At 44.3% G+C, this 26,908-nt stretch overlaps 1 protein-coding gene across 3 annotated transcripts in view; it reads left to right on the forward strand.

The window, feature by feature from the left end:
• The window catches only part of LOC146064033 (gamma-aminobutyric acid receptor subunit rho-1), a 117,441-nt gene extending 90,803 nt beyond the window's left edge, over positions 1-26,638 (forward strand). For 2 of the 3 annotated variants that reach the window (XM_083177061.1, XM_083177063.1), the window contains exons 3-10: positions 1,981-2,087; positions 8,444-8,511; positions 9,845-10,068; positions 12,511-12,593; positions 14,443-14,583; positions 18,152-18,304; positions 22,844-23,040; positions 25,980-26,638. In XM_083177061.1, the coding sequence (XP_083033187.1) occupies positions 1,981-2,087; positions 8,444-8,511; positions 9,845-10,068; positions 12,511-12,593; positions 14,443-14,583; positions 18,152-18,304; positions 22,844-23,040; positions 25,980-26,261 (1,255 nt within the window). In that variant the 3' untranslated portion in view covers positions 26,262-26,638. Of the gene's footprint in view, positions 1-1,980; positions 2,088-3,964; positions 4,303-8,443; positions 8,512-9,844; positions 10,069-12,510; positions 12,594-14,442; positions 14,584-18,151; positions 18,305-22,843; positions 23,041-25,979 lie in introns of those variants that run through there. The other variant, XM_083177062.1, reaches the window with a different exon arrangement.
• The last annotated feature ends 270 nt before the right edge of the window (positions 26,639-26,908 follow it).

A 26,908-nucleotide genomic window follows, 5' to 3' on the forward strand; every position in this document is an offset into this window, starting at 1 on the left:
GGACACTTTTATTTAGGTCCCCTGGCTGTGCCATTAACCCCCTAACTGGTTAGCCCTGGCCAGGGTCCCTGGGGGGAATGGGGGCCCTAAAATAAAGGTTAAAATGAAAAGTGTTAAAAAAATAGTTCCACAGCTAAATCAGTATGGCAATAAAAAAAAACACATTGTAAAGGTTAAAATATATTTACACACACACACACACACACACACACACATATACACACACACATATGATCTGTCCCCTTGTCCTGTAAAATCCAACAGGGAGCTGTGGGGTAAAGAAATACTTACCTTATTCTAGTATAGATTGGTCCTCTATAACCAAAAGTAGCATCCCAAGGTGCAGGGGTTAAAGTGAACAGGAACGGGGCAGAACTGCGTTCCGACAGCTCCCTTTTATAGGCGGAACGGTTCCGCCTCCGTCCGCTCACCTTGCCCCACAGAGTACAATTCAAAACACGAGTATACAAAACTTGGCGCTGGAAAGGGCAGCTTGAAACCACCAGGAGTTATCTTCCTGGTGTAAACAGACAATATACAAAAATATGGATGGTTTCAGCGCCCAACAGTTAGATTATACGAAAAAATGGATGTAATATCTCTTACTTGTACGTCTCCTTTATGTAATCCAAGACACAATATTTTCTCAACCCGTTTTCTCCATGCAGGATGTACATATAAAATAGAAAAAAATGTATATACACTGTGAAGTCCAATTTTTATAGTTTTAAAAGTTCTTGGGGGATCCCACGGTGTCTACCCCTGATATTCTTCCCTCCTTCCCTTATGGTGTCTGTCAGGATTATTTCTTATTGGTTCACCACGTGTCGACACAAAGTAGAGTATGCGTACATGTATGCTTACATGTGAATAATTAGAAATAAACACATCAAGGTTTCTTTTAGGAAATTTCTGGGTTCCCTTCTATGGTTATACTTTTCTCCGTGGTGGATGTACATATGAAAAACACCAATCAAATGCACAATGTAAGATACAATTCTTTACAACACTATGAGTTTTATAGGGGGTCCCACGGTTTTCACCCTTGATATTCTTCCCTCCTATAGTGCGTAACGTAATTCTTATGGGTTCACCACGTGTCACCCTAAGTATGAGTAGGCGTACATGTATGCTTTCATGTCAAGGGATAGAAACAAGCCCATCAGGGTTTCTTTAAAACCTGGTGTGCTTACTTGTATGCTTGCTTGGAAACACGTGTGACTCCTCCTTGCCCCACAGAGTGTTTGGGTTATTGAAATATTGGGTCAGCTGTAGAATTACAAGTCCCAGCAAGCCCTTGAATATCTTGCATGTTGGTACTTATAGTTATCAAAGTACCTGTGTGCGGGGAGGCTTTAATTAATTTCAACCCGGCACCCACCAGACAGGGATAACAACATCTTATTCAGACCTCTTGCCTACGACTTACCATATACAATTACAAAAATACTAGCACATTTTTGGGGTGAAATTCTGCAAACTTTGTTTCAGTTATACTATACTAATTGTTTTTGTTTGACACATGCTTTCATGTCTAGAGACTGTTCAAATAATTGTTAATGATTAGTATTTTTGTTTTTTTTTATAAATAATTATACCTTTGATAAGGTTAAGAAGAAAAAGTAGCGCGAAACAGCAAATGAGAAATGAAAACTAATAATAATTAATATTAGTATTAGAAATTAAATATTATTTTTAATTTCTCATTTGGTGTTTAGAGCTACTTTTTCTTATTTCTCTGTGTTTTTTGTTCTGAGGGCCTGCTCTTCCCTCACAAGTAGCTGCTTTTGTGACACACCCCGCACAAGCCTTGGGCAACATTCCCCTCTCTGTGTACCTTTCACATGGGCTGCAAGGATGCATCCTATGAAGTGGACCAGTGTGGATGGCAGGTTATACTTTAATTAAATGTAAATAACCATGATTTCTAGTGCATTTAGTAAGTGTGTCCCTATAACCGATTTTGTACTTTTGGAACAGCCCAGTTTTTAAAAGAAGTCCAGATATCACAAAATCACCGCTCACAAAATCTGAACAACTCCTCCGAATAGATGACCACGACTTCACTATGAGACCTGGCTTTGGAGGTATGGCGACTGAGGGGCTTATTTACTAGATGGGAGTTCTACTGAAGATGGGGTGTTGCCCATAGCAACCTAATCAGATTCTACTTATTTAGATAACAGATAGAATCTGATTGGTTGCTATGTACAACACCCCATATTTAGTTGAACTCCCATCTCAGTAAATGTACTCCTGACTGTCTTATTAACAATTATTTTGCATAATAAATTTAATAAACTAATAGAAAATAAACAGTAATCTGAAAATAAAGATGAATAGCCTTGTTTAATCTTTATGCATTCAATCATTCATTTCTTTATTATAGCAACCACTCCTTTGTGCTAGACCTATGTCATATAAATGTATATAATACTTTGACTTACAGACAATGTCTAGCTACACAGTAAATAGTTCAACATTAAACAGTAAATAGTTCAATATTGACAAAAGGTCAACAGTCAATAGTTCAAAAAGGTCAGAACATTCAAAAGTCGACATGGAAAAGGTTGACACATGAACAGGTCGATATTGAGCATTTGTTGTGTAAGCCGCTGCTTGGGTGTACCCAAGTTTTGCTATGAAATGCCACCCCAGATGGCCCGCTCGTAAAGAGGAAAGGTCGCCACATGTCACACATTGTCTAGTGAGTATACTGGTGAATACACAACAGGTAAGCTTATCTCCATGGATGAATTTACTTGATATTTATCAAACCAAGGTAATAACAGTATACACAGCCCCGGTGGAAATGGTGATCCATAACAGTGGTGTGTAAATTTGTCTTTTAACCCCAACGGATTTACACACATTGTTTCAACCAGCTCTGCATTAAATACAGTAACTACATTTTGGGACTCTGTGGGGGGAATTTACTAAGATGGGAGTTCTATTTCACATGAAATATTGCTATGGGCAACCAATCAGAATGTACTTCTAGAAGATAATATATGTTATCTGAATGGTTGTCCATAGCAACACCCCATGTGAAACAGAACTCCCATCTTAAGGTGCGTACACACGGGGGAGATATATTGCTCAGTGTCTCCTTTTTATCAGCGACCAGAGATGGTCACTGATGAAAGGGAACCTCTGCCGGCGGTGCCGCAGAGGTAATCAGCTGGTCGGACCAGCGATTAGAACGGGGCTGAAAACGGGAGCGCGCACCATCACACTCCCATCACTGGCAATATGGTTGCCAGCAACCATATTCCCAGCGATATCAGCCCCTATCGCAGCCGCGTGTACACGGCTATCGTAAATTTCTCCCTGTGTGTCATCCTAAAATTTATCAAGGTAAATTATATATTATATTGGTGATTAATTGAATGCTTTTCATCAGCTCAATATATACCCAGGAAAACAATACATGATATTGCTGGTTAATTGAATGCTTTCATATAATTGTTTCATTTGTCTTATTTCTATCTTACTGAGCAATTGGCACCATACTGTAAGTGCCATTTTATGGATTGTATGTGTGTTTTTATCTATTAAATGTTGTTCAGCAGACCCATCGCACTATTAATCATATGCGTGCAATTTTTATGTATTTTTTTAGATATATAAAAAGGGGGAATATATACACAATACAGTAATTATCCACTGTATCTCTGCTTAGTGAACGCCAGCAAAGCACTGGTTAACAGAGGCGGATTGGCCCACCGGGAAACCGGGCTGTTTCCCGGTGGGCCGGACCAGATTTCACTCTGGCTGGGCCGCTTACCTTGATTAAAGCGGCCGCAGCCCAGCCTGGTCATAAACGGCAGCATTGCCCAAAACAAATATGGCCGCCGCATATATGCATATATTAAATGCATATATGCGGCGGCCATATTTGTTTTGGGCTATGCTGAGCAGCTGCGGCCGCTGGAATGTTGACAGAAGCGCGGTGAGTAGCTTCTGTCGCTGTCGCTGCCGCCCCCCCTCCCCTCTCTCCAGCCAACACAGATGGGATCTGCATTGGCAATCCCTATCCGCGGCGCCGACGCCGACGGCTTTGACTGTGAAGCTCCACTGAAGGAGGCGGAGACACGGCTGCAGCAGCACCTACGCGGGAGAGTGGACACTGGGCAAGAAGTGTATTTATTTTCCGCGCCTGCCCGTCACAATGCCTGCAAGGCTGCCACCAGCCGCACCACCAAGCCTCCTGATGCCTGCTGCCCACCCAGCCGCCTGGCTGATTAATGTCTGCTGCCCGCATGGCCGCCCAGATGCCTGCTGCCCAGTTAGGAAAGCTGAGTAAGTTTTGTGGAGCCTTTTTTTTATGTTTTGAGCTAGTGAAAGGTTGGTGAAGGGGATGGAGAGGTACAGGGGCGAAGGGGGAAGTAGAGATGGGGGGTTGCAGGGAGGTCCAGGGGGGGCAGAGTGGTGCAGGAGTGACAGAGAGGTACAGGAACAACAGAGAGATGCAGGGCCCATTTGGGGACAGAGATGTGCAAGGGTGACTATGGGTGCAGTGGTGCCAGGGGGACATGAGGTGATGGATGGGTGCAAGGTGGAACAGAGGGGTGCAAGGAGGACAGAGGGGTGCAAGAGATCAGAGAGGTGCAAGAGTGATGGGGGACAGAGAAGTGGAGAGGTGCAAGAGGGATGGAGGGATGCAGGACAGCAGGGAGTGAGAAGTGCAGGGTTGACATAAAAGAAATAAAAGGGACTATGTAAAAACCGGACCCGGACTACACTCCGGACCGCCGGACAGGACATCAAAATCTGCAGTCCGGAGCTTGTAGGGTCCGGTCCGGGGGGTGTCCTGTCCGGGGGGTGTCTTGTCCGGGGGGGTCCCTGTGATAGCTATCACCAGGGACATGGGGAAGGGGTGATTACAGCCTCCCCATGTGGTCCGGACCGTCCGGTTTTTGCTACATGCCCGGACCATACAGGGAGGCTTTATTGTACCCCCTCCTCCTCTACCTGGTGACAGGTGTGACAGGCAGCCCCCCCGCCCCTCCACAGGACACCCCCGGACAAGACACCCCCCGGACCGGAGGCTACAGTTTGCAGAGTTTGATGTCCGGTCCGGCGGTCCGGGGGTTTTGTCCTGGTCCGGTTTTCACCCATACCCGAAATAAAAGATTTCATTGATTTATCATGCCTTTAGTTTATTTTTGTTTTTTAATCTGTAACATGTAGTAGCCGCGATGCCTCCTTGGGCGAAGTTCCTGCGAGTTAGCCTGTATTTTAAAGCAACCTTAATTTAATTTAAACAGCAACTTGACTTGGTTTTACCATTTAAATTGTAGCTGTAGTAAAAATATCACCAGAATGGCACCTCTGTCCGAACCTTGCCGGGATACAGTCGACATCCCGGCAATCAGGATGCTGGCCTTCAGTTTACCAAAGTCAGTATCCCAACTGCTGTCAGAACACTGGTGCCAGAACTTCGAAACGCATTAGGATGCTAACGATGCATTACAGACATCCGACATCCCGAATGTAAGAGGCGGGTTAGGGTCAACCCGTGGAAGTGGGGGTTAGGTTTAGGCACTAGGGTATTCAGGTTTAGGCTGGGAGGGAGTGGAAAGTTAGAGTTCGGCAGAGAGTTCAGCAGGGGGAGAGGGGGTTAGGGCCTTACAATGGAGGTTGAGGATGTGGGGGTTAGATTTGAGTGGCGGGGTATGGGGATAGGTTTAGGCAGTAGCTGGGAGGGTTAGGCCGCTGTCACCCTCCCCATGTCTCTATCTCCCCAGCCCCACAGGCTGCAGAATAGACCCTGTACGCATGCGCCTATTCTGCAGCCTGAGGGGCTGGGAACAAAGCCAGCAGCTCAGAGAGACACTAGCCATGCCCCCACAGCGGCAAAAAATTGGGCGTAGCCTTGTTGAAATAGGCCACACCCCCATATTGATAGACCACGCCCCCCAAAAAAATTGGGCGCGCCTTCGGCGCGCAGCTACATCCCCTCCCTTTTAGGGCTGCTTCAATATATTTCCCGGGCTGGTTTTAATTCCCAATCCGCCCCTGCTGGTTAATGATGACATACTTTTCTTATGGCCTATGGGATTAGACATTGTAATTCATCCCTTCTTTCTTGGCTGGCAGATGGTAATATAAATCCAGGACAGTGATTTCTGTGCAAGCAATATGTATAAAACTGAGTAATCCATACACATGAACCTGAATGCATCTGAAAAATACATTTTATAAAATAGCACACCTATAAGATTAATTTAACATAAAAATCATTAAAAGTGAAAATATAATGAACACACACAACGTTTTAGGCAAGTGTGGAAAAAATGCTGCAAAAATAGAGGAGAAACAGGGAAATCTAAATCAAATCCATATTTGGCATTATTAACCTTTGCCTTCAATATAGCATCAGTTCTTCTAGGTACACTTACACAAAGCCAGGGATTTAGTAAGATTATGGTCAGGTGTAAGATTATCTAAGCATACCAAACAATGACTGTCGTTTTGAAATATGAAGAAGTTTGAACATACTTACCTACCTTCCCTAAAATCGGGTCGCCCTCCCGGCCCCCCCGGTGGGGCTTAATAATGGCAAGCCATACCCCAAAAAGATCTGCAGATAGTCTCCTCTCCAGGTTTCTCAAAGTCATTAACTAAAGCAGGAACAGCTGTGTTTAGGGTGGCCAATCCCGGGATCGGGATCGGCGGGATCCCGGGATTTGGCCTCCAAAATGCCGGGATTTCAATCCCGGGATTGGAGCTTCCAATCCCGGGATTTTGGGATTAGACTGCACATGTGCAGTCTAATGCCGGGCAGCGTCTGAGCACCCGCTCAGACGCTGCCCGGCTTCTCCCATACCCGGCGTGCGGCCTGCGCAGCGTGATGAGGTCAGCTGGCACGCTGCGCAGGCCACACAGCAGAGCCGCCCACACACCCAGCAACCCGGCTGATCAGCACACAGCACACGCCCGCCCGCCAAGCTACGCGACCACCCGAACAGCTACCCAGCCACCCACCCGCCCAGCTGAAGCTGCCCACCCGCCCAGCTGAAGCTGCCCACCCGAAGCTGTACACCCGCCCGCCCAGCTGAAGCTGCCCACCCGCCCAGCGGACATACCTGCAGCCCACCCGGCTCCCAGCAATATCTGCACGCTCGCCCACCCACCCAGCACCCGCAAATGTAAGTTCTGTGAATGTGCAGTGTGGCCGGGGAGGTTTTTTTTCAAATTAGGGAAGCCAATCCCGGGATCCCGGGAATCCCGGGATTGAGCATTTTTCAATCCCGAATCCCGGGATTGAAAAAATGCCCCGGGATTGGCTTCCCTAGCTGTGTTGTTGAAGGCTTAAAACTGAGTTATGAAACACCAAACTCTGGGGTAGATTTATTATAGCGCCGCTATAACACTCAGTAGTGAGGCGAAGCAGGAGGGGAGAGCGACAAGATCTACTAAGATCTTGCCGCCGAAGCGGGGGAGCGTTAACTCCCCCCTCCGGCGATGTCCCCTCCAGCTGACAGCGCATCAGTTATCACTGATGCACTGTCTGCTTCTCCCCGGCTGGCTGGACTGCGCATGCGCAGGATCTCGCTACTCACGCGAGATCCCCATCGCAGCTCAGAGCCAGCAGCAGGGACAGCGCTGTCCCTGCTGTGGGCATAGGGCATCGCCACCTGCAGCTGTCGAAGTCGATAGCTGAAGGAGGCGGAACGGTCAGCGATGCTGACAGTTCATAAATTAGGCAGGAGGCAGGCGCGCACCATGAAATATCGTAGCTGCGCTATGCCTCCTACCCCACAGGGCCGCACACTAGACACCCGCTCGGCGGGTGTCATAGAGCAGGGGAAGGCACGGGGATAGCACAAATTCCCCTGATCGCCTAATAAATCTACCCCACAGCTACAAAAACAAGGTTGTGAAAGGGCTAGAGAGCAGTACAATTATAAAAGTCTGCCAATCTGCAAGCAACAGTGAAGCATTGAGCAGGTTCCTTGCACGTGACACCGCCCGTTGCCCCTCCCTGAGCTAAAAGATACATGTTGGTGTCTGCATCAGTGTGCCCTCCTCTATGAAGCACCCTATTTGGCTGTGAAATCAACATATATATATAGAACCGGCCTTGGGACTATGGGTCTGGCCAAGGATATTATGGGACCAGCCCAGTGGTGATCTCACCCTTTAATCTGACATTGACATTATGACATTATGTGACCTGTTAGTATAGGAACATTAGTTTCTTATTCAGAACTAAAAGTTGTGCATGTGCTCTACCAAACGTCACTCATACCAGGAGCTGAATAATAAAGTAATAAAATATACTACTGCTCTACACTTTTGGTGTACAGTCCCATCTCAGCGCTACTCAGCGCTGAGCGTTAACAATAACCAGATCATTTTGGTATCACATCAGTATTTTATTGGTTTTATTGTAGTTTTATTTATTTCCATGATATGGAAACTTGTATCTTTATAGGTCCTGCGATTCCTGTTGGGGTGGATGTACAAGTTGAAAGTTTAGACAGTATTTCTGAGGTAGATATGGTGAGTAAAAAAAAAAACAATTGGAAATAATGAATGTCCTGTAAATTAAAAAATGACACACTTTGTGGTGAGACATCCTCTGTAGTAACACGTTTTCCCCGCTTCACCCTGTAGTTACTGTATATCCATCTCCAAAAATCCATAGAGAATGCTCTCACAAAAGTGGTATCCAATTACCTGTGGTAATTTACAGTGGGTAATTGTATCCCCAGGGGCTATCCAATTAGCCCAATAAGTCAGCATAAACCAACGATTATCAGTGACTTCTTTTCGTCTGCTTCAGGCAAGCAAAAAATAAAGAAGTCCATGAAAGCAGCTCTGTTTTGGTGCAAAAACAGGAAAGTGACTTGTGAAAACCTGTTATAATTTTACTGAAACTGGTTGCTTTTGTGAGTATTTCTTTTCAGATGTCATACAGGATTGCCTTAGAAAAATGCAAAAATAAAAAACGAAAACAATGTGGGAAAAAAAAATGGAGAAAAACTGTTTTCACCCATAATTACATCTATTATAAGTAGAATTTCTGAATAGTGATCTTTCTGGTCCTCTCTGCTGCCTTCAACTGAATTTATTAACTTATTTGTTTGCGTACCATTCACCTTTCCAAATTCATTTTCTACCACTTCTGTGGTACAGTCTACCCTTCACTCCCACACCACTCCCTTGATGTCCCACAAGGCTATGCTCCTGACCTTCTGTTTTCTCATCAGACACCTCTTATCTTGGGGAACCAATTCATTCATTCAGCCTGCAGTACCACCTCTATGTTGATGGCATTTATATGTTCTACCCATGTCCACTCCCATCCTGTACTATATTGTGTAACTAATTGTCTCCCTAATGATCTACAAGGCTGCTTCAACTAAAAGCTCAATGTGTCCAAAAATAGCTCATCCTTTCCCAGAGATATGCACCATTAAAAAGGTCCCTCTCCATCTATACCACCACAATTCCTAGCAGATTGCCATCACACTTGACTATGCCCTCCCTTTTATTCCTACATACATGGTTTATCCCCTTCCCTGTCATCTCCTTACCTTCAAATATTGCTACATCTCTTATCTGAAATGGATATCAAATTCTCATTCCTTCTTTATTTGTTTTATACATTCCTCTCACACATTTAACCTAGCTTCATTCCACCCTAAATGCCATGCTCGTTTCCTCTCTCGCTGTGCCTCGTGCACTGCACCCCCTGTAATCAAAGTTAGACTCAGTAATCATATGTAATGTATTTTATCTTATCTAATAATGTGTCAATTGCATGGCAATACTGTATGAAATGTCCATGGATACAATCATTTGGTGCTCATATATCACTTTCACATTCCAGGACTTTACCATGACTCTATATCTTAGACACTACTGGAAAGATGCAAGGTTATCCTTTCCCAGCACCAACAATCAAAGCATGACCTTTGATGGGAGATTAGTGAAAAAGATCTGGGTACCGGACATGTTCTTTGTCCATTCTAAAAGGTCCTTTATTCATGACACCACAACAGACAATGTCATGCTGCGGGTACAGCCTGATGGAAAGGTGCTGTACAGCTTAAGGTACAGTAACATCACAAAATGTATATTGTTCTGCCTATGTTAATATCTCTGTAGTACGGTGTGTCACGTTCAGTTGCTGGCTCTATGATTTGTTGTAACATACAGAGGATGCAGACACTAAAGTGTGGATAGTCCATGTACTGGAGTTTATGATGTTTATGTAGTGTATAGTGTCAGTGGCAAACGCAGGATTTTTAGAGGGTTTTTTCCAAATGTGATCCAAAATCTCCCACTCTGCAGCGCATTGGAGTAAGTACGGGAGTCTGGGGGAGTGGTAACAGCCCTGAAATTTGGTAATTCTTTTATCGAATACTATATGGAATGCAGTATTAATATTGAAAAGAACAGATGGTCTATAGCAGGGCGGGGCAATAAGCGGCCCTCCAACTGTTCATGAACTACACATCTCAGCATGCTTTGCATCAATTTTGCTATTTGGCCATGCTGAAACTGATGCAAGGCATGCTGGGATGTGTAGTTCATCAACAGCTGGAGGGCCGCTTATGCCCACCCCAGTCTATAGTATATAGGCTGTTTCAAACATTTAAATAAGATAAGTGGTCAGAAAAAGGTTAAACATATAATAAATAAATACACAAACAGTATAGAATCAGTACTGCACTTTCTATGCTCACAATCTCCCACTTCATGGTAAGGCTCCTGTCTCTTCCTCCTGGCAGCTACTCTCTGGTCCATTGTGATGTTTGAGGGCTCAGATTCACACCTACAGTAAATGCAGTAAAAGCAGCTGGGACACTAGACATGAGCTTCTTCACTAGGCATGTGCAGCAGCTCTGCTCTGTCCCTTACACTGTATGATGTATGATGAGGTTCAATGTAGATAAATGTAAGGTTATGCACCTTGGGAGACACAACCAGTGTGCAAGTTACAACCTTAGTGGAGAGGAACTGGGTAATTCCATACTTGAAAAGGATCTAGGAGTCCAAATAGACAGCAAACTAGGATGTAGTGCCCATTGTAATGTAGCTACAAAAAAGGCCAACAAAATTCTGGCATGTATTAAGAGGGGAATGGAAACTAGGGACTCATGGGTAATTATGCCACTATATAAAGCATTGGTGAGACCTCACCTAGAGTACGGAGTACAGTTCTGGGCCCCACACTATAAAAAGGACATCATAAAATTAGAAAAAGTCCAAAGGCGAGCAACAAAGCTTATTAGGGGAATGGAGAATTTAAGCTACGGGGAGAGATTAAGCAATTTGGGACTATTTACATTAGAAAAGAGACGTTTAAGGGGGGATATCAAGGGCCAATATAAGGAACTGTCACACACCCTCTTTTCTACTAGAAAGGAATCTAGGATGCGAGGGCATGAGTATAGATTAGAAGAAAAAAGATTTCATTCAGCTAGTAGAAAGAATTTCTTTACGGTCAGAACAGTCAAACTCTGGAACTCTCTTCCCAGAGAGGTGGTAATGGCTGGCTCATTGAATGCGTTCAAGGCAAGGTTGGACAAACATTTACTGGAGAAAAACATCCATGGGTACAAATAAGAAATATAAATTGTCTGTAAAATACCAGAACCTACCAAATCAGCAATGGATATCTATACCAGGTTGAACTAGATGGGACGCAAGTCTTTTTTCAGCCTTACCTACTATGTAACTATGGCCCTTATTCTGATCGGTGCGGCCGGATCCGAATATGCGGCCAGGACCGTGCGTGCGAAACCCCGCCTTCCATACGGATCGCCAACTCCGTCCGTACGCGGTAAGAAGCTGGCCGAACGGACCGCACATGTATTTTTCACGGAATACGCCTCCTCCATCTAAGGGAACCTCCCCCATCATTCGATGGTCGCAGACCATCGAATGCAGGACCGAGTGCTCCACCAGCTCCCGCAACCTCAGACCACACGGACATTTTTCCGTGCAAAAGCAGGGAACTGGGCGGGCAGCTGACATCCGGCGATGTCATATGTCCGCCCACTACACGTGCGTCACGGCCGCATTACCATACGTACGCCCAGCGTTTGCATGGGAACGCCCATGAAACGCGGGGCGTATGCATATGGTAATGAGCCCAAATAGCCCTTCACGCCCCTCTCCACCCCCTGTTCGGAGTGTTCACATATCATGCGGGATTTTGCCGTACGCCCAGCTCGCACATGCGCAGAGACGCCTCTGCACATGCGCAGACACAAAACATCGGCGGGCCGTACGCACGCGGATATATCCGCACCAACCAGAATAAGGGCCTATGTAACTATGTAGTGGCAGCTCTATTGATCATACCATATGCCAGTGCTATTGTTGTCATTATTAAAGACACTTTCCTCCCCCCCGCCCCCCTGCGTTTGCCTATGAGTGTAGTGTACTGCTTTCCAAGAACAAGCCTGAAATAAAGTATGTTTATAGTTTTGGGGATTACTTGTGTGTAAAAGTACTTTGTTTCTTGTCTTTTTGCATTTCTGATAGAGTCACAGTAACAGCCATGTGTAATATGGACTTCAGTCGATTTCCCCTTGACACACAATCCTGTTCTTTGGAGATTGAAAGCTGTAAGCATTAATTTTTATATTTGTCTTTATTAAATACTTCTAAATCTGTCAGTAGTCCTGAGCAGTTGCCCGAGCATCAATGTCATTCATCCTACAACACTGGATGACTGACATAATGTCAGTTGTTCAGTGATATTAATGCCCCCACATGAGTATCTAGGCTCATTCCGCTTTCAGAATGGCAACCATCTCTGCAGCAATCCACCAATCAGGTCTGTATGGTAGAGTGCCCAGACGGAAGCCACTTCTTTAAAAAAGCACATGGCAGCCTGCTTGCCGTTTGCCAAAATGCACCTGAATGACTCTCAGACCACGAGAAACAAAATTCTCTGGTCTGATGATATACAGATTGAACTCTTTAAGGTGAATGCCAGCAGTCAAGTTTGGTGGAACCAATAGGTACTGTAAGTATGTATGAGTGATTGTAGAATGAATTAAAGTTTTATTTTTTTTAAGTGTGACTATTGGTTTTGTTGTAGAACTGCAAGTACCAGCGGGCCCTTTAATGCTGGGACTTGTGGTTTGCCAAGTCCCTGCATGCAGGGGTGGCTTGCTGGGACTTTAGAGACAATAAAATAAATTATAGCTTCAAACGGCGCCACAGGTGAAGGTAAAGAGTGAGGTTAACACTGTTATTGTGGGGTGATGAATAAAAATACACATAAAGTTATACTTCCATTATCACATATGGAATTCCATCATGCTTTTACGTCACAAACCGAGGTCTCATTTGATGGATATGTAAAAGAAGGAGGGCTTATAATGGTGAAGCCAGTTTTAATATAAATGAGACAACAAACACAAACAATAAACAATATCCAAAATACAAAAAAATCTGGACAATAAGTTGCAAAGGGGGCAATTACCAGCAAGGGTATCAGAACTGGTTTTTAAGCAGTTTGAACGTTTGTTTGCATTAATAGTCACCAATCCGGTGCCCAGATACCAGGTCTGGGACAGCTACAACAGGGTAAGAGTCCTTGCGTCCTTCTTGTCCAGTAAGTATGCCACATAAACTCCGCCTTGTTGTTCCACAGCTTATGCCAATAGTTTACACATCTATGTTTACACCAAAAATCAGCCTGGTGCCCACCACCCAGGGGCACCGGGGTCAGCTCCAGGCTTTAGCCAGGGCAGGGGGTAACCTGGGGGGGACCCCTTTATTGGGGCGGTATAATGCTTTGGCTGGGGAAACTTGTATAAAAAGTTTCCCCCCAGCTGTGGCATTAGCCTGCTGGCTGTTTGGGCCTAGTGGTGGTTGTCAAAATGCAGGGGACCCCTAGTAATTTTGTCCTCCGTAGTTTGGAAACCAGGTCAGGCCCATGAGCCTAGTGCTGGTTCTAGAAATATAGGGGGAGCCCACTTTTTTGTCCCCCTGAATTTCTAAAAACAGGCCCGGTTCAATGAGCCTGGGGCTGGCTATAGCTGGGGTTGACCCCATGACATTTTTTTTATTTTTTTTTTACACAAGGCAGCATTACATGGATCTGACTGATCTGTGTGATGCTGCCGCTTCGTACATATTTGGTGGCCATAAATACGGCCACCAAATTCAAAATGATACTAAAGGCTATGACATCGGAAAATACAAATAAGGAGAATATAACCGCTTTGTACATTTTCCATATTCTCCATTCGTGTTTGCAGGTCGTATACGGCTGTACCCGTTCAGACAGGGACAGACACTAGAACCTGTGTGTGTGTGTATAACATTAGCCAGAAGTGACAGCACAATTAGTATCCCAGTTAAAAATTTGGCTAATTCTGAAATCAAATCTTGGCTAGACATATCAAATGTTTGTAAAATCAGAGCCACAAGAGATTTGATTATGTCTCCAAATTCTCTTAGATGCTTACACTGAAGATGACCTCATGCTCTACTGGAAGAATGGCAATGAATCCTTAAAAACAGATGAAAGGATTTCACTATCGCAGTTCCTTATCCAAGAGTTTCACACCACTACAAGGCTTGCTTTTTATAGCAGCACAGGTAAGCATAAAGTAATCTGTGACACTTTAGCAGATTATGATTATCATAACACCAAGGTGCATAATAATTCATACAGCTTGTGTTATACTGTATGACAAAAAGTACAATAACTATGTAAACATTTGCTTTTAAATAGACAATAGGACATTTTGGAAAGGTTAGGGTTTAGCTGCGGGGAAAGGGGGGTTAGGGTTAGGATGTGGCCCGAGGGGGCTAGCTTAAGGCACTAGCGGGGAGGTTAAGGGTCAGAGAAGGGGGGGATAGGGGAAGAGGGTTATGAAACATACAAAGCCTCTGTCGGGATTCTCTGTATCAGGATGCCAGGGCCACCGGCAGCACCACTTCTGGATTATCGTATGTAGCCCATAACTTGGACAGGGCTAGAACAGAGGTGTCAAGACCAGTGGCGGTTTTTACCTATGGGCTGTAGCACCCTGAATAAGTGAAGCCAGATGCAGTCTGTGACACTGCATTGGCTTCACTCTGACTGGCAGTGACTTGCTATTAGAAGCCCGACCTGCCAGTTACCCAACGTAGTCCCATTAGGAGGTGTTCCCTCCCTCCGGGATGCCTTAGCAGCCCATAGAATGCAGGGTCTGAGCATGAGCCAGTCCCAGTGCCTATCATCTGAAGTGTACATGCCCCGGGACCATAACATAGCTTCTATGGGCTGCCAGCACATGTGTAGTACCAAGAATGCTACTGCGCCAGTCCTGCGACCATGGTGGAGATGGCAGCAGGGAACAGCAGGGTCAGCAGCAGAGGGCGGGGGCGGAATCGCGGCCAGCCCCCCTCCTGCACTGAGGTGGGAGCCGCCACTGGTTAAGACCAAGACATATGGAGTACAGAAAGGACAGTGGGGACAGGAGAGAGGAGTGACAGCTCCAGAACAGAGACACTGAGGGCAGGATAGAGGTATCAGGACAGAGCATAGGCGAATCTAGGGGGTGGTCCGGGGGTGCACAGGACCACCCATTAGCCTATTTTGTAGCTGAGGGATAGGGCTTTCCAACGAGCCCAGCCCCGTGTCCCTAGCCCCCTGGGAACCGGAGATACTGCCAGGCAAAGCTGGAACATTTTCCCTATAGGATAACATGGGAACCGATAATTCCGACCCCCACCCAGTTCAACGGCTGCCAGTTCCCCCTTCGGCATCACTGAAGCTCGAGGTTGATCTCAGTCGAACCCAAATCGCTGCGCCTTCGATCTGATACCAGGCTGGATCCATATGGGTTAATTGGTTCCAGGGATATTGAGGTTAAACCGTTTTCTTCATTTCTTAAATGTAATTTCATGTTTATGTTCTTTGAGGGCAGATTTCTCTGGAACCAAACAGCCCAGTTTCACGGGACCAAAATCATTCGAATCCAACTCAAACGTTCTTCAATATGATACTGGTCTCATGTAAATGGGTCAGTTGGTTCCGAAGATATAGCTGGTTGGTTAAAGGGGGGTAGGGAGAGGGGAGTGGTTGTCTCTCCCCCTCACACCAGAAAATGCAGGGACTAGGCTGGTGTATAAGGGGTCAGCCTGGGAAAGTCCCTGCATGATCCTGGGACCATATTCCCGGGTAAATCCCTGCATTTTCTGTTGTGAATGGGGTATTATTTCAAACAGCCGTGACCTGCAGTGCTCTGAATACAGCCGGGCAGCTCCCTTCTCTCTGCCCAGCTGTCAATGACTGTCACCCCTGCAGCTTCCGCTCCAATTCTTCTCCCTGCTTTCACCTCAGCCCGCCCCCCCCCCCTTAATCATCTGGTGCCGGCGCCCGGCGTGCTCCCCCATTGTAGCGCACAATATTTCAAATGTCCACTCGGCTAGAGGGTACACCAGGAGGGGAGTGGGAGCGTGCCCCATAGAAGCAGCTGCACCGCTCTCCATCTCTCCCTGCAGCAGCAGCAGCGAAGGCTCATATAAAAATTTACAGTAAGTGGCACTTTTGGGGGCATTGCTTAAGGGACGCTACAAGTGGCGGTATGTGGGGGCATTACGCATAATGTGTGGCTTAATGTGTAAGGGGCATTAAGGTGTGCAGCATCATGTGTAAGCGGCATTATGTGTGCAGCATCATGTGTAATGGGTACTATGGTGCGCGGCATCATGTGTAATGGGTACTATGGTGTGCGGCATCATGTGTAATGGGTACTATGGTGTGAGGCATCATGTGTAATGGGTACTATGGTGTGCGGCATCATGTGTAATGGGTACTATGGTGTGCGGCATCATGTGTAATGGGTACTATGGTGCCATCAATAAAGAACCCCCTAGCAATGAGCACGTAGCTAAGCAGCACTTATGTGGCAAATATGTAATGGGCATTACGGTTTGTTATATAGTATGTAATGGGCATCATGATGTGTGGCACAATGTGTAATGGGCATTATGGTATGTGGCCTTATGTGTAATTGGCACTATGGCGTGTGGCTTTATGTGTAATTAGTATTACGGAGTTTGCTAAAATGTGTAATGGGCATTACTGTGTATGGTCTAAAGTGTAATACCACACCCCTTTTTGTGATTCCACACCTCCTTTACATGATGCCACGCCCCCTTTTTGCCGCGCGGCTACGCCGCGCAAAGGTCCCCCTGCTATTATGTCTAGATCTGGGACCACCCATTACCATAATTCTAGATTCGCCTATGGGACAGAGGGGACATGATAGATCAGTAGGGTCAGGACAGAGGCAGGAGTGTCAGGGACAGTGCAGAGGGGGCAGGGACAAGACAGTGGGGAGGGAGGTGGCATAGTTACGACAGTGGGTGTAACCTGTTTTTATTGATCTATTATACTTTACAAACCTAGTGGGAATAAAGGGAGCCGAGTGTAGTGAGGTCATGGTACACTTATGCAGTGTCCATGTCGGCATAAAAGACCAAAAAGTAAAAAACGCATTTCAACCTTTTTCCATATTGACCTTTTCCATGTCAACCTTTTGACCATGTCCATCTAATGCATGCCAATCCATTGACTGTTGACCTAATGACCAATACCCATTTATTTATATTTTTTGTGTACACATTTAGGGTTCTTTCGGACTAATGTATTATATAAACAACATTATTGTTTATGAACAGTGACAGCTGCTGCCCCTGGGCTGCAGCGCCAACCATATAGTGAGGGGGAACCACTTGGGTAATACTGTTTGTATTACCCAGTTTTGTTTTATCTGTGTGTCCAATTGTGACGTGGAATGGAATTTGCTGCGCTGTATAAGAAACGGTTAATAAATATAATCATAAATGTTATCATGTATGTAATATATGTGCTGGCTGGTTTCCCACACTCCTAAGCCCACCCTCAGACTTCTGTGGAACTAGCAAATTAATTGAAAATGTAATGTCACCCCTTTTAGGCCTGACAACAGATCAGACCCAGTTGCTTAGCAGACAATTCTGGTAACTTGGTAGACAACTATATGACCTGTGTCCAGGCCCCTAAAGCTGGAGGGTCCTGCAGCACTGGCTCCCCATTCACTCACTATAGCTACGTCCATGATCTGACAGATATATTAACATAACACAATGGTTTGACAAACTTAATGACGTGTTGTTGTTTTTTTTAACACAGGTTGGTACAATCGCCTCTACATTAACTTCACACTGAGACGTCACATCTTCTTCTTTCTCTTGCAAACGTATTTCCCTGCGACTCTGATGGTCATGCTGTCCTGGGTCTCCTTCTGGATAGACCGTAGAGCCGTCCCAGCCAGAGTTCCTTTAGGTAAACATAAAAATATCTTTCTTTTTTAGAGTAAGCAGTACTGTATATAAAGGGTGATGGCCTTACTTTATTTCTGGACTGCAAGGAATTGCAAAAGATGCCTACTTTATGTCATGATATCTACTATCTCTCGATTCTGTATTTGAAACATTCAAACTTGTTCTTAATTTGTTTCTAAAATGGCAAATCATTAGTTTGATTTATAAGTGGACATCTATGGAAGTGGGAGCATACACAAAGAAAACATAATTTAACCTACAGTATAGCAACCAGTCAGATTGTAACATTTAATAATGATCTAGTGCAGTGGTTCCCAAACTTTTTGAATCACGGCACCCTAAAGTATCAGAATATTTTTCACGGCACCCCTAGGCCAAAAGTTGGTTCAGGAAAGATATTAAATAAGTTGTGATTTAAATGTTTTCTTTAGGTCCACTTATGTGGTGGGAAACAGGATTCACTTCTGTTTACCCACATATTCTTAATAGGAAGCCACAAGCACTGATTTTGCCTATTTCATTGGCCATAAATAACTTGAATTGATTCTGGACCACCAACCTGAGGCACCCCTGCAAGTGCTCCAAGGCACCCCAGGGAGCCTAGGCGCACAGTTTGGGAACCACTGATCTAGTGCATGCATTGGGTAATTCCCCATTCTGCCAATGCCTGTGTCATTAGATTTGATAAATCCAACATGTTGAAAATACTCAATTCGCCAAATCCAAATATAAAACATGATCAGGATCTGAAAGTCAGGGATTTTAATTTTTTTTTAGTAGAGCTGAGCAGGTTCGGTTTTACTCAGATTTACTCAGTTGTTATTGTCAACTTACTTCAATTTCAGCTTTTTCTGATTGTGTTTTTTTTTTATTGTTTGACAGACGATAACCAAAAGTAATAATGTATCACACACATGTTGTTAGGATTCTCAGAGGTGAACTCGGGGTTAAACCCGCAATGTGCCTCTGTGGCCGAGATGGTGTAGTATCTTGTATTCATCCCAATAGGAAGCGCAGGGTGCCTACTTCCTTTTTTTTTTCTAGCATATACTGTAGTAGGTGGTACTACTTGGTGCCCGGCAGCATCTTAGTGGAAGCGCAGACTATTTTCTTTTCTTCTTTTTTTTTATACAGAGCACCTAGAGCCTGACACCTCAGGCACTCAGCTGGCACAGGTCTTAGGTTTCACCACTTATAGCCGCCTTTCCAGGGCAGACTAGCTCCGCCCTGTACTCAGATGCCACCTGGTCTTTCGCAGTAACACAAAGGCCCAATTGAATCAGGGTACTAGTGAGATGAAAAACTAAGTAGACCCAGTAAACAAACAGACAGTAGCACAATTGTTCCCAATGGGTAATTCTAGGAATGACAAAACGGGCCCTAGAGGCCTAGTCAGGAGGTAAAAGCACAGAACCAAAGACCCCACTACCCTACGTACAAAATACAGACAGACCGTCACCCTGCATGTGGGCATGGGGGTATAAGAAATAACAACATACACACAAGCAGTGTTAATGAAAGCTACTATGCATGAAGATGTAAAACAAAAGTAAATCACGAGTATAATGCTAGTAAATGCAACAATGCAGATGTTACACAAAATAAATAACAAGTTCAAAGACACACTCAGAAGACACTTAGCATGGAAGAGAGACAATATAACTCTACACAGAATCTCACAGAACGGTAGTAAGGCACAATGATGGAAAGGGAGTGCACTTATCTCAACCTCCTGGGTAATGAAGGGCCAGACAGAGGACACAGGACTGGACTCAGAAACAGGGACCAGCAGCAGATCCATGGTTGGGAACTAAGGCTGAAACACTAGTAAACAGACTGCACAGTGAGAAGCCAATGCTGACACTCACTGGAGAACAAAACAGGCAGTGACCAGGATACACAAAGAACTATAACTGGCAGGGTCTCAGTGCTGAAGGCATACCTAAATAGCAGTGGCCTAGCATGCAGCCACACCCAAAGACCAGAGTATGCATGAACACTAGGCAAGGTGGATCAGCAAAACCCGGAGCACTGATCCAGTGTACTAATACAAAACCCACACAGAACACAGTGACTGCATAGTTACACCGACTCACTGGAGGCAGATCGTAGCACGTGTGTCATGAGATTTAGATTCCAAGATAAACTTCCAATGCTGCCTGTCTTAGCTAGAACAGAGTGAAATTTAATTGATTGACTGCTTGTGGAAAAAAGCTGTTTTTATGACAAGTCACTTTTGCAAACAGTGATCTATATCATCTGCTGTACAGTAACAGTTGAAACAGTTCTTGGGCAGGGTGGGAATGATCACTAGTGAAAATTTGACCCTATGATTTTTTCCGCTGTCTTAACCAATCTCATGATTGAGGTGAAGAGAACACACTGAATAATAGCAGTGCAGAAGGTAATCAGCAGTCCTGCTGCAGTTTGAACTTTTGAGTTGGCGTAAGAAGAATAGTCTCTGCTGAGCTTTCTTTACAATGGTATCCTTGCTAGACGACAACGTTAGATCCTTGGAGATCATAGAACTCAAAAATCTGACCAACTCCACCACTGAAACCACTTTCCCTCAAGAGTGATGGGAGCCACTGCTGGCGGATGCTTCCTGAAATCAAATACCATCTTACCTTTTTTTAGATGATTTTAGCTCAAGATTGTTGCACCTGCACCAGGTCACCAACAGCTCTACTTCTCTCCTATCGGCTGATTCATCACCATCCTTGATGAGCCCAATTAACGTTATGTCATCTGCAAATTTAAAGAGCTTTACAGATTGGTCACATGAGGTGCAGTCATTGGTATATAATGAAAAAAGGAAAAAGGGGGCAGAAGACAATCTTGAGGAGCGTCCGTACTGATCAACTGTCTCAGAAGCGTATTTGCCTAGCCTCACCCTCTGCTCTCTACTGATTAAGAAATCAATATCCCAGGGAACATAGCTTGTCTGGGACACCTATGCCTTGCAATGTGGATTGAAGAATACCTGGAACAATTGTATTAAAAGTGGAGCTAAACTCCACAAATAGGACCCTCTAATAAAAGCCTGCTAGATCCAGAGGTTGCAGGGTATAATGCAAATTCACAGCATCCTCGAACGATCAGGATACAGGAGGGAACCAACAGTGGACTTAAGCTGTGTCAACACTAGTTGCTCACGAGTCTTCATAGGTACCGATGTTAAAACAACAGGCCTATAGTTGTTCAAATTAGAGGGAGAAGCGTCAGCTTTCTTTGGCACCGGAACAATCAACAAGAGCTTGAAATAGGCTGGAATCTCACCTACAGTATACCTAGCAATCTGTTAAATATGAAATTAAAGTGAAAAGGTCTACTAACTTTTTATGGGAAACACCACCTTTTATTTCCTGTAAAAATTATGGCCATGAAGTGGCAGAGAAATGGTTAAAAATGGCAGTATGTCACTGCAATTTACATCAGATTATTTCCCTTGCATCCCAGGAAAATTGCAATGCTGGGGATCCTACATTATTGGTGAATTGTTCAGCCACACACCAACCAAATTGCCCCTATAGAATATTTATTGTTATCAGTTATTTATATAGCGTACACATATTCCACAGCACTTTACAGTCGCTGCCCCAGTGAAGTTTACGATCTATGGGGAAAATTTATTAAGCTCGGTGAAGTGAAGTGATAGTGATAAAGGGGGAAATTTACTAAAGGAAATTTGTAAAAAATAGGTGTATTTGTATCCAGAAATACACTTATTTTTCACATTTACTATCCCGAAAATATGGCAATTCGTATTCGTATTGATAGCACATCAATACGATTACAAATTGCCGTATTTTCGGGATAGTAAATACACCTATTTTTTTTTTTTAACAAATTTCCATTAGTAAATTTCCCCCAAAGTGTCTGGTTTTTATCATCGGCCAATCAGCTCCTACCTGTCATTTTTCAAACCAAGCCTGTAACTTCACAGGTAGGAGTTGATTGGCAGGTGATAAAAACCAGACACTTTATCACTTCACTGAGCTTAATAAACCACATGTACACGCACACACATTCATTCTAGGGTTAATTTTGTTGGGAGCCAATGAACCTACCAGTATATTTTCAGATTGTGTGACGAAACCAGATTACCTGTAGGAAACCCACGCAAGCACAGGGAGAATATACAAACTCCACATAGTTAGGGCCAATGTGGGAATCAAACCCATGACCTCAGTGCTGTAAGGCAGTAATGCTAACCATTACACTGTCTGTGCTGCCAAATATGAACATTTATGTAAATTACAAAATGGTAATCACTGTGCTCGCACTGTCGATGTAATAAGATTACTAGTCCTACCAGCATTACTTGATTCTACACCAAATTACTTTGCTACTGATTTTTTGTATATATTGAAGAAGCCTAGTAAAAAAAAAAATCTGATAAAGGATTTTTGAGTGGAATTACACAAAATATTGAAAATGCCACTGAATAATACAATAGCGCAAATTAATTTCACATATATTGTTTAGCATGCATAGAGAAGATCCAACTTGCGTTTCATAATATGTGTATTCTCCACAGGTATAACCACGGTCCTGACGATGTCAACCATTATTACCGGAGTAAACGCCTCCATGCCACGAGTGTCCTACATCAAAGCTGTGGATATTTACCTGTGGGTCAGTTTTGTGTTTGTCTTTCTATCGGTGCTGGAATATGCAGCTGTAAATTACCTGACCACAGTGCAAGAAAGGAAGGAAAGGAAGCTACGGGATAAGGTAAGACACTTCTGTAGGAAAACTAAAGGCCCCCACACACTAGAACGTTTTTTTGTCCGATTGTCGACCGATCGTCCGATATATCATTTGATTTTTACCGATAATCGGCAATAACCGGCCAACTATCGATAAAAATCGGATGATATACCGGACGATCGGTCGGAAATCGGACAAAAAATTGTTCTAGTGTGTGTGTGTGTGTGTGGGAGGGGGGGGGGGCTTAAGATTACAGATATATTAAAGTCTTTAAATCTATTTTAATTCCAGTAAATTTTGTATACAACTGATGTCACCATCCCCTTTAGGTTTAAAGATCTGGGACTGATAATAGAATAAACTTGTTAGGAAATTCCATTGTCCCAGATTATGCTGAGGACATTCTTAATCTAGCCACTCAGAGGAAGTGTTTTTTAGAATTAGTTTATAACTTTCATTCATTAATTTTCTCATCTCTAAAAGGCCCCCACACAGTAGAACAATTTTTGGCTGTTTTTTTTGGCCGGTTATTGCCGATTAATGGTAAAAATCGGCAGATATATTGGACGATCGGTCGGAAATCGGACAAAAAAATCGTTCTAGTGTGTGGGGGACTTAAGGCTGTGTCAACGTTTTGACAGGTCCCTTTTAAAGGGGCTGGTTTGGCAGGAAGGAGCCTGCACATTTCAATTTATGGCTGCTTCTACACATTGCGTTTAGCAGGATGCTTACTCAAGAGGATATATACACAAGCCTGCAAAAATATATTGAGATAGCAGCCTTATAGGGTGCCTGTAGCCAAATTATTAGGAGCCGGCTTCAAATCTTTCTCGAATAGACAAAACCGTGCTGCACTGCAGGTGCGGCAAATGTAATATGTGCAAAGTTAGATTTCGGTGAGTTATATTATCATACCTCTCAACTGTCCCGGTTACGTCACGGTATTTGGGGACGTTCCCACGTCCCGTGGTGGGGGGCAGTTGGAAGTCCCCCTGTCGTCTGTGAATAGACGCTGTAAACATGTGCACAGTGTCTTTTCATGCCCCACAGCGGCAAAAATGGGGGGCATGGCCTCGTGTGTCACAAGTATAGACCACGCCCCCTTTAGCTAGGCCACACCCAAAAATTGTTGCTGCGCCTTCGGCGCGCGTGTCAGCGTCCCTCCTCCGGCTAACTCAAAGTTGGGAAATATATATTATTTCTGTGCAGGGTAAACCCCCAGGGGTACATTTATTAAGCCTGGTAAAGTAATAAAGTGGAAGGTGACAACAGCCAATCAGCTGTGTTTAAAAAAATAACAGTTAGGAGTTGATTGGCAAGTGTGTTATCACCTTCTACTTTATCCATACTTGCCTACCTGACCCTCGGAGGGGGAAAATGGTCTGTGTGTGAACATGTGTGAAACACCTTTCTTATCAATTAACTAGCTCACCACAGGTGATAGCAATCATACATGACCAGGGAAGTCCAGGAACACAGCATTTTCTCCCTCATGGAGAGTCAGGTAGGCAAGTATGCTATGGAGAGAAATAAGTAGTAAAGACTTTACTACTTATTTCTCTCCATAGCATACTTGCCTACCTGACCCTCTCCATGAGGGAGAAAATGCTGTGTTCCTGGACTTCCCTGGTCATGTATGATTGCCATCACCTGTGGTGAAACACCTTTCTTATCAATTGCCTAGCTCCCCACAGGTCATGGCAATCATACATTACCAGCGTAATCCAGGAACAGAATTTTCTCCCTCATGGAGAGTGTCAGGTAGGCAAGTATGACACAGCTTTATCACTGTACCAGGCTTAATACTGTACATCTGCCCCCCGAAGCAAAATCTCTCTGCACATGAGAAATTAGCCTCACCTGCAGTTCACATGGTTTTGCCCATTAGAGAAGGATTTTGCTTTGTGATCCTTACTGAACTACGCTTTAAGTTGTATAAAATCAACACGAGTTACATGCATACTACCAAGCAGCTGGATGAGGGAGTACAAAGCACAATTTAATGCAGTTTATTCAGGGCAGGTGCTGCTTAATTAGTTGCTAAGAACTGCTTACATGTAGAATAGGGGTGAAAAGCAGTTACCTGCAACCTCTGTACACAAAAAAAGGGAAATATACTGTAGAAAACCGGCAGATCAGAAATGCAAAACGTATATTTTATCAGGGGAAAGATAAAACATATTATGTTCCAAGAATCTCAGTATACTCATACAGCATGTATTGTAAGCGAATGGTTCCCCCTCCACATGTGTACCGAATACGGTTTTGGCTCAAGTTCAGGGTTAGATGAACTAAATTAGAACAAAATGAGAAAATGCAGAAATGTGGGACTCTATATTATTACAATATTGTTAGTACCATAGCATTATATGTAGGTCCTAAATTTAAATGATCATTTATGGCGTCTGGATGCTGGTGTACATCTGCTGATGTATATTTGTAATGCCTCGTACACACTGTTCGATCTGGTCTATTTTTCTATTCGATTTTGCTCATATAAGCAAAAATGAATTGAAATTGAAGAGTTTTCATCCGCATTCGATCACGATGTGCAGCCTCGCGGCATTCAAATTGAATAGCAAAATAAACTATGCCGTTCGATTCGATCCCGATTTGATCCCAATAGAATTGGGATCTTATCTCAAGCAAAGTCGCACTATGTGAACACCCCTTAAGAGAATCAGCTGTAATTTGTTATAATTTTTTATAAAGTTATCAGTCTATTATCTCAAGTTACCCATTGAGTCACTGCAGTATCTGACAGTCGCTGCCCATAGGCGTGTATTTGGTCTGACAGCGATTCTGTGTGGCCCATATTCTGTTTATTAGCAACAATAGAGAACACAAATAGATAAAATGTACTTGACCAACTAGAAAGCAAATAAAGAGCTCATGCACATAATTGAAGGTCCGTAAGTAAACGCTCTATACTGTAAATGTATATTTATTATTTTCCTTTTCAGCTTCCTTGTACCTGTGGGGTGCCTCGGACAATGATGGACACCAGCTTTAGCGATAGTGAGGTGAACAATCTTGGTGGCTTTGTGTCTGATATTGGAGACAAAGAAGACCGGATCATGGTACAGCTAGCACTCAGCACAGAGAGAAACTCAAACAGAAGAAAGAGCCAGCGGTCTTACAGCAGCATGCGTATTGACACCCATGCTATTGACAAGTATTCGAGAATAATATTCCCGGCATCATATATCCTGTTCAATCTCATCTACTGGTCAATTTTCTCCTAGAAAACGGCTGATTTACCAACAGACTCTGCTAGGGGACTTTGGCTGGACTGTACAAAGTCACTAGGGGCTTACCAGTATAAGGAAACAAGTTCATTTTTATAAATCAGATTCATTAAAATACCTTTTATTTTATTTTTTTGGTACTCTTTACCTAGAACGGCGCCCGCAATTGGAATCGCGGGCGTCGGGGGGTAAAAAATCGCGGCCATCGCGGGTACATAAAAAACGGGTGCGACGCGATGCCCGCGATTTTCCCATAGGGATCAATGTTAAAACGGTGATTGGACGCGATTTTACTGTTAAATGCCTCAATGCCCGCGATTTGGCCATAGGAAACAATGTTAAATGGGCCACAGAGCCCTAATAGTGCCCTTGAACTCTGAAATGGCCCCCACAATTGTTAACGCCACCCCACGATCAACGTCAACCCGAAGCGTGGCGAGCGTAGCGAGCCCGCGAGGGGCGGCAGTACGCGTCCTCTGACCTTTTCATACCCCCACTATCCACGTCGGCGTGGAGTTGAGAATAGAATAGTGTGGCGAGCGCAGCGAGCCCCGCGAGGGGACGCGGATACCTTCACAGGTAAACGCGTCCCTTCGCGGGCTTCACAGGTGTCCGCGTCGCCACGGACACCTGTGAAGCCCGCG

The sequence above is a fragment of the Crinia signifera genome, chromosome 3 (genome assembly GCF_055691185.1).
Source record: "Crinia signifera chromosome 3, ASM5569118v1, whole genome shotgun sequence".
NCBI lineage: Eukaryota > Metazoa > Chordata > Amphibia > Anura > Myobatrachidae > Crinia > Crinia signifera.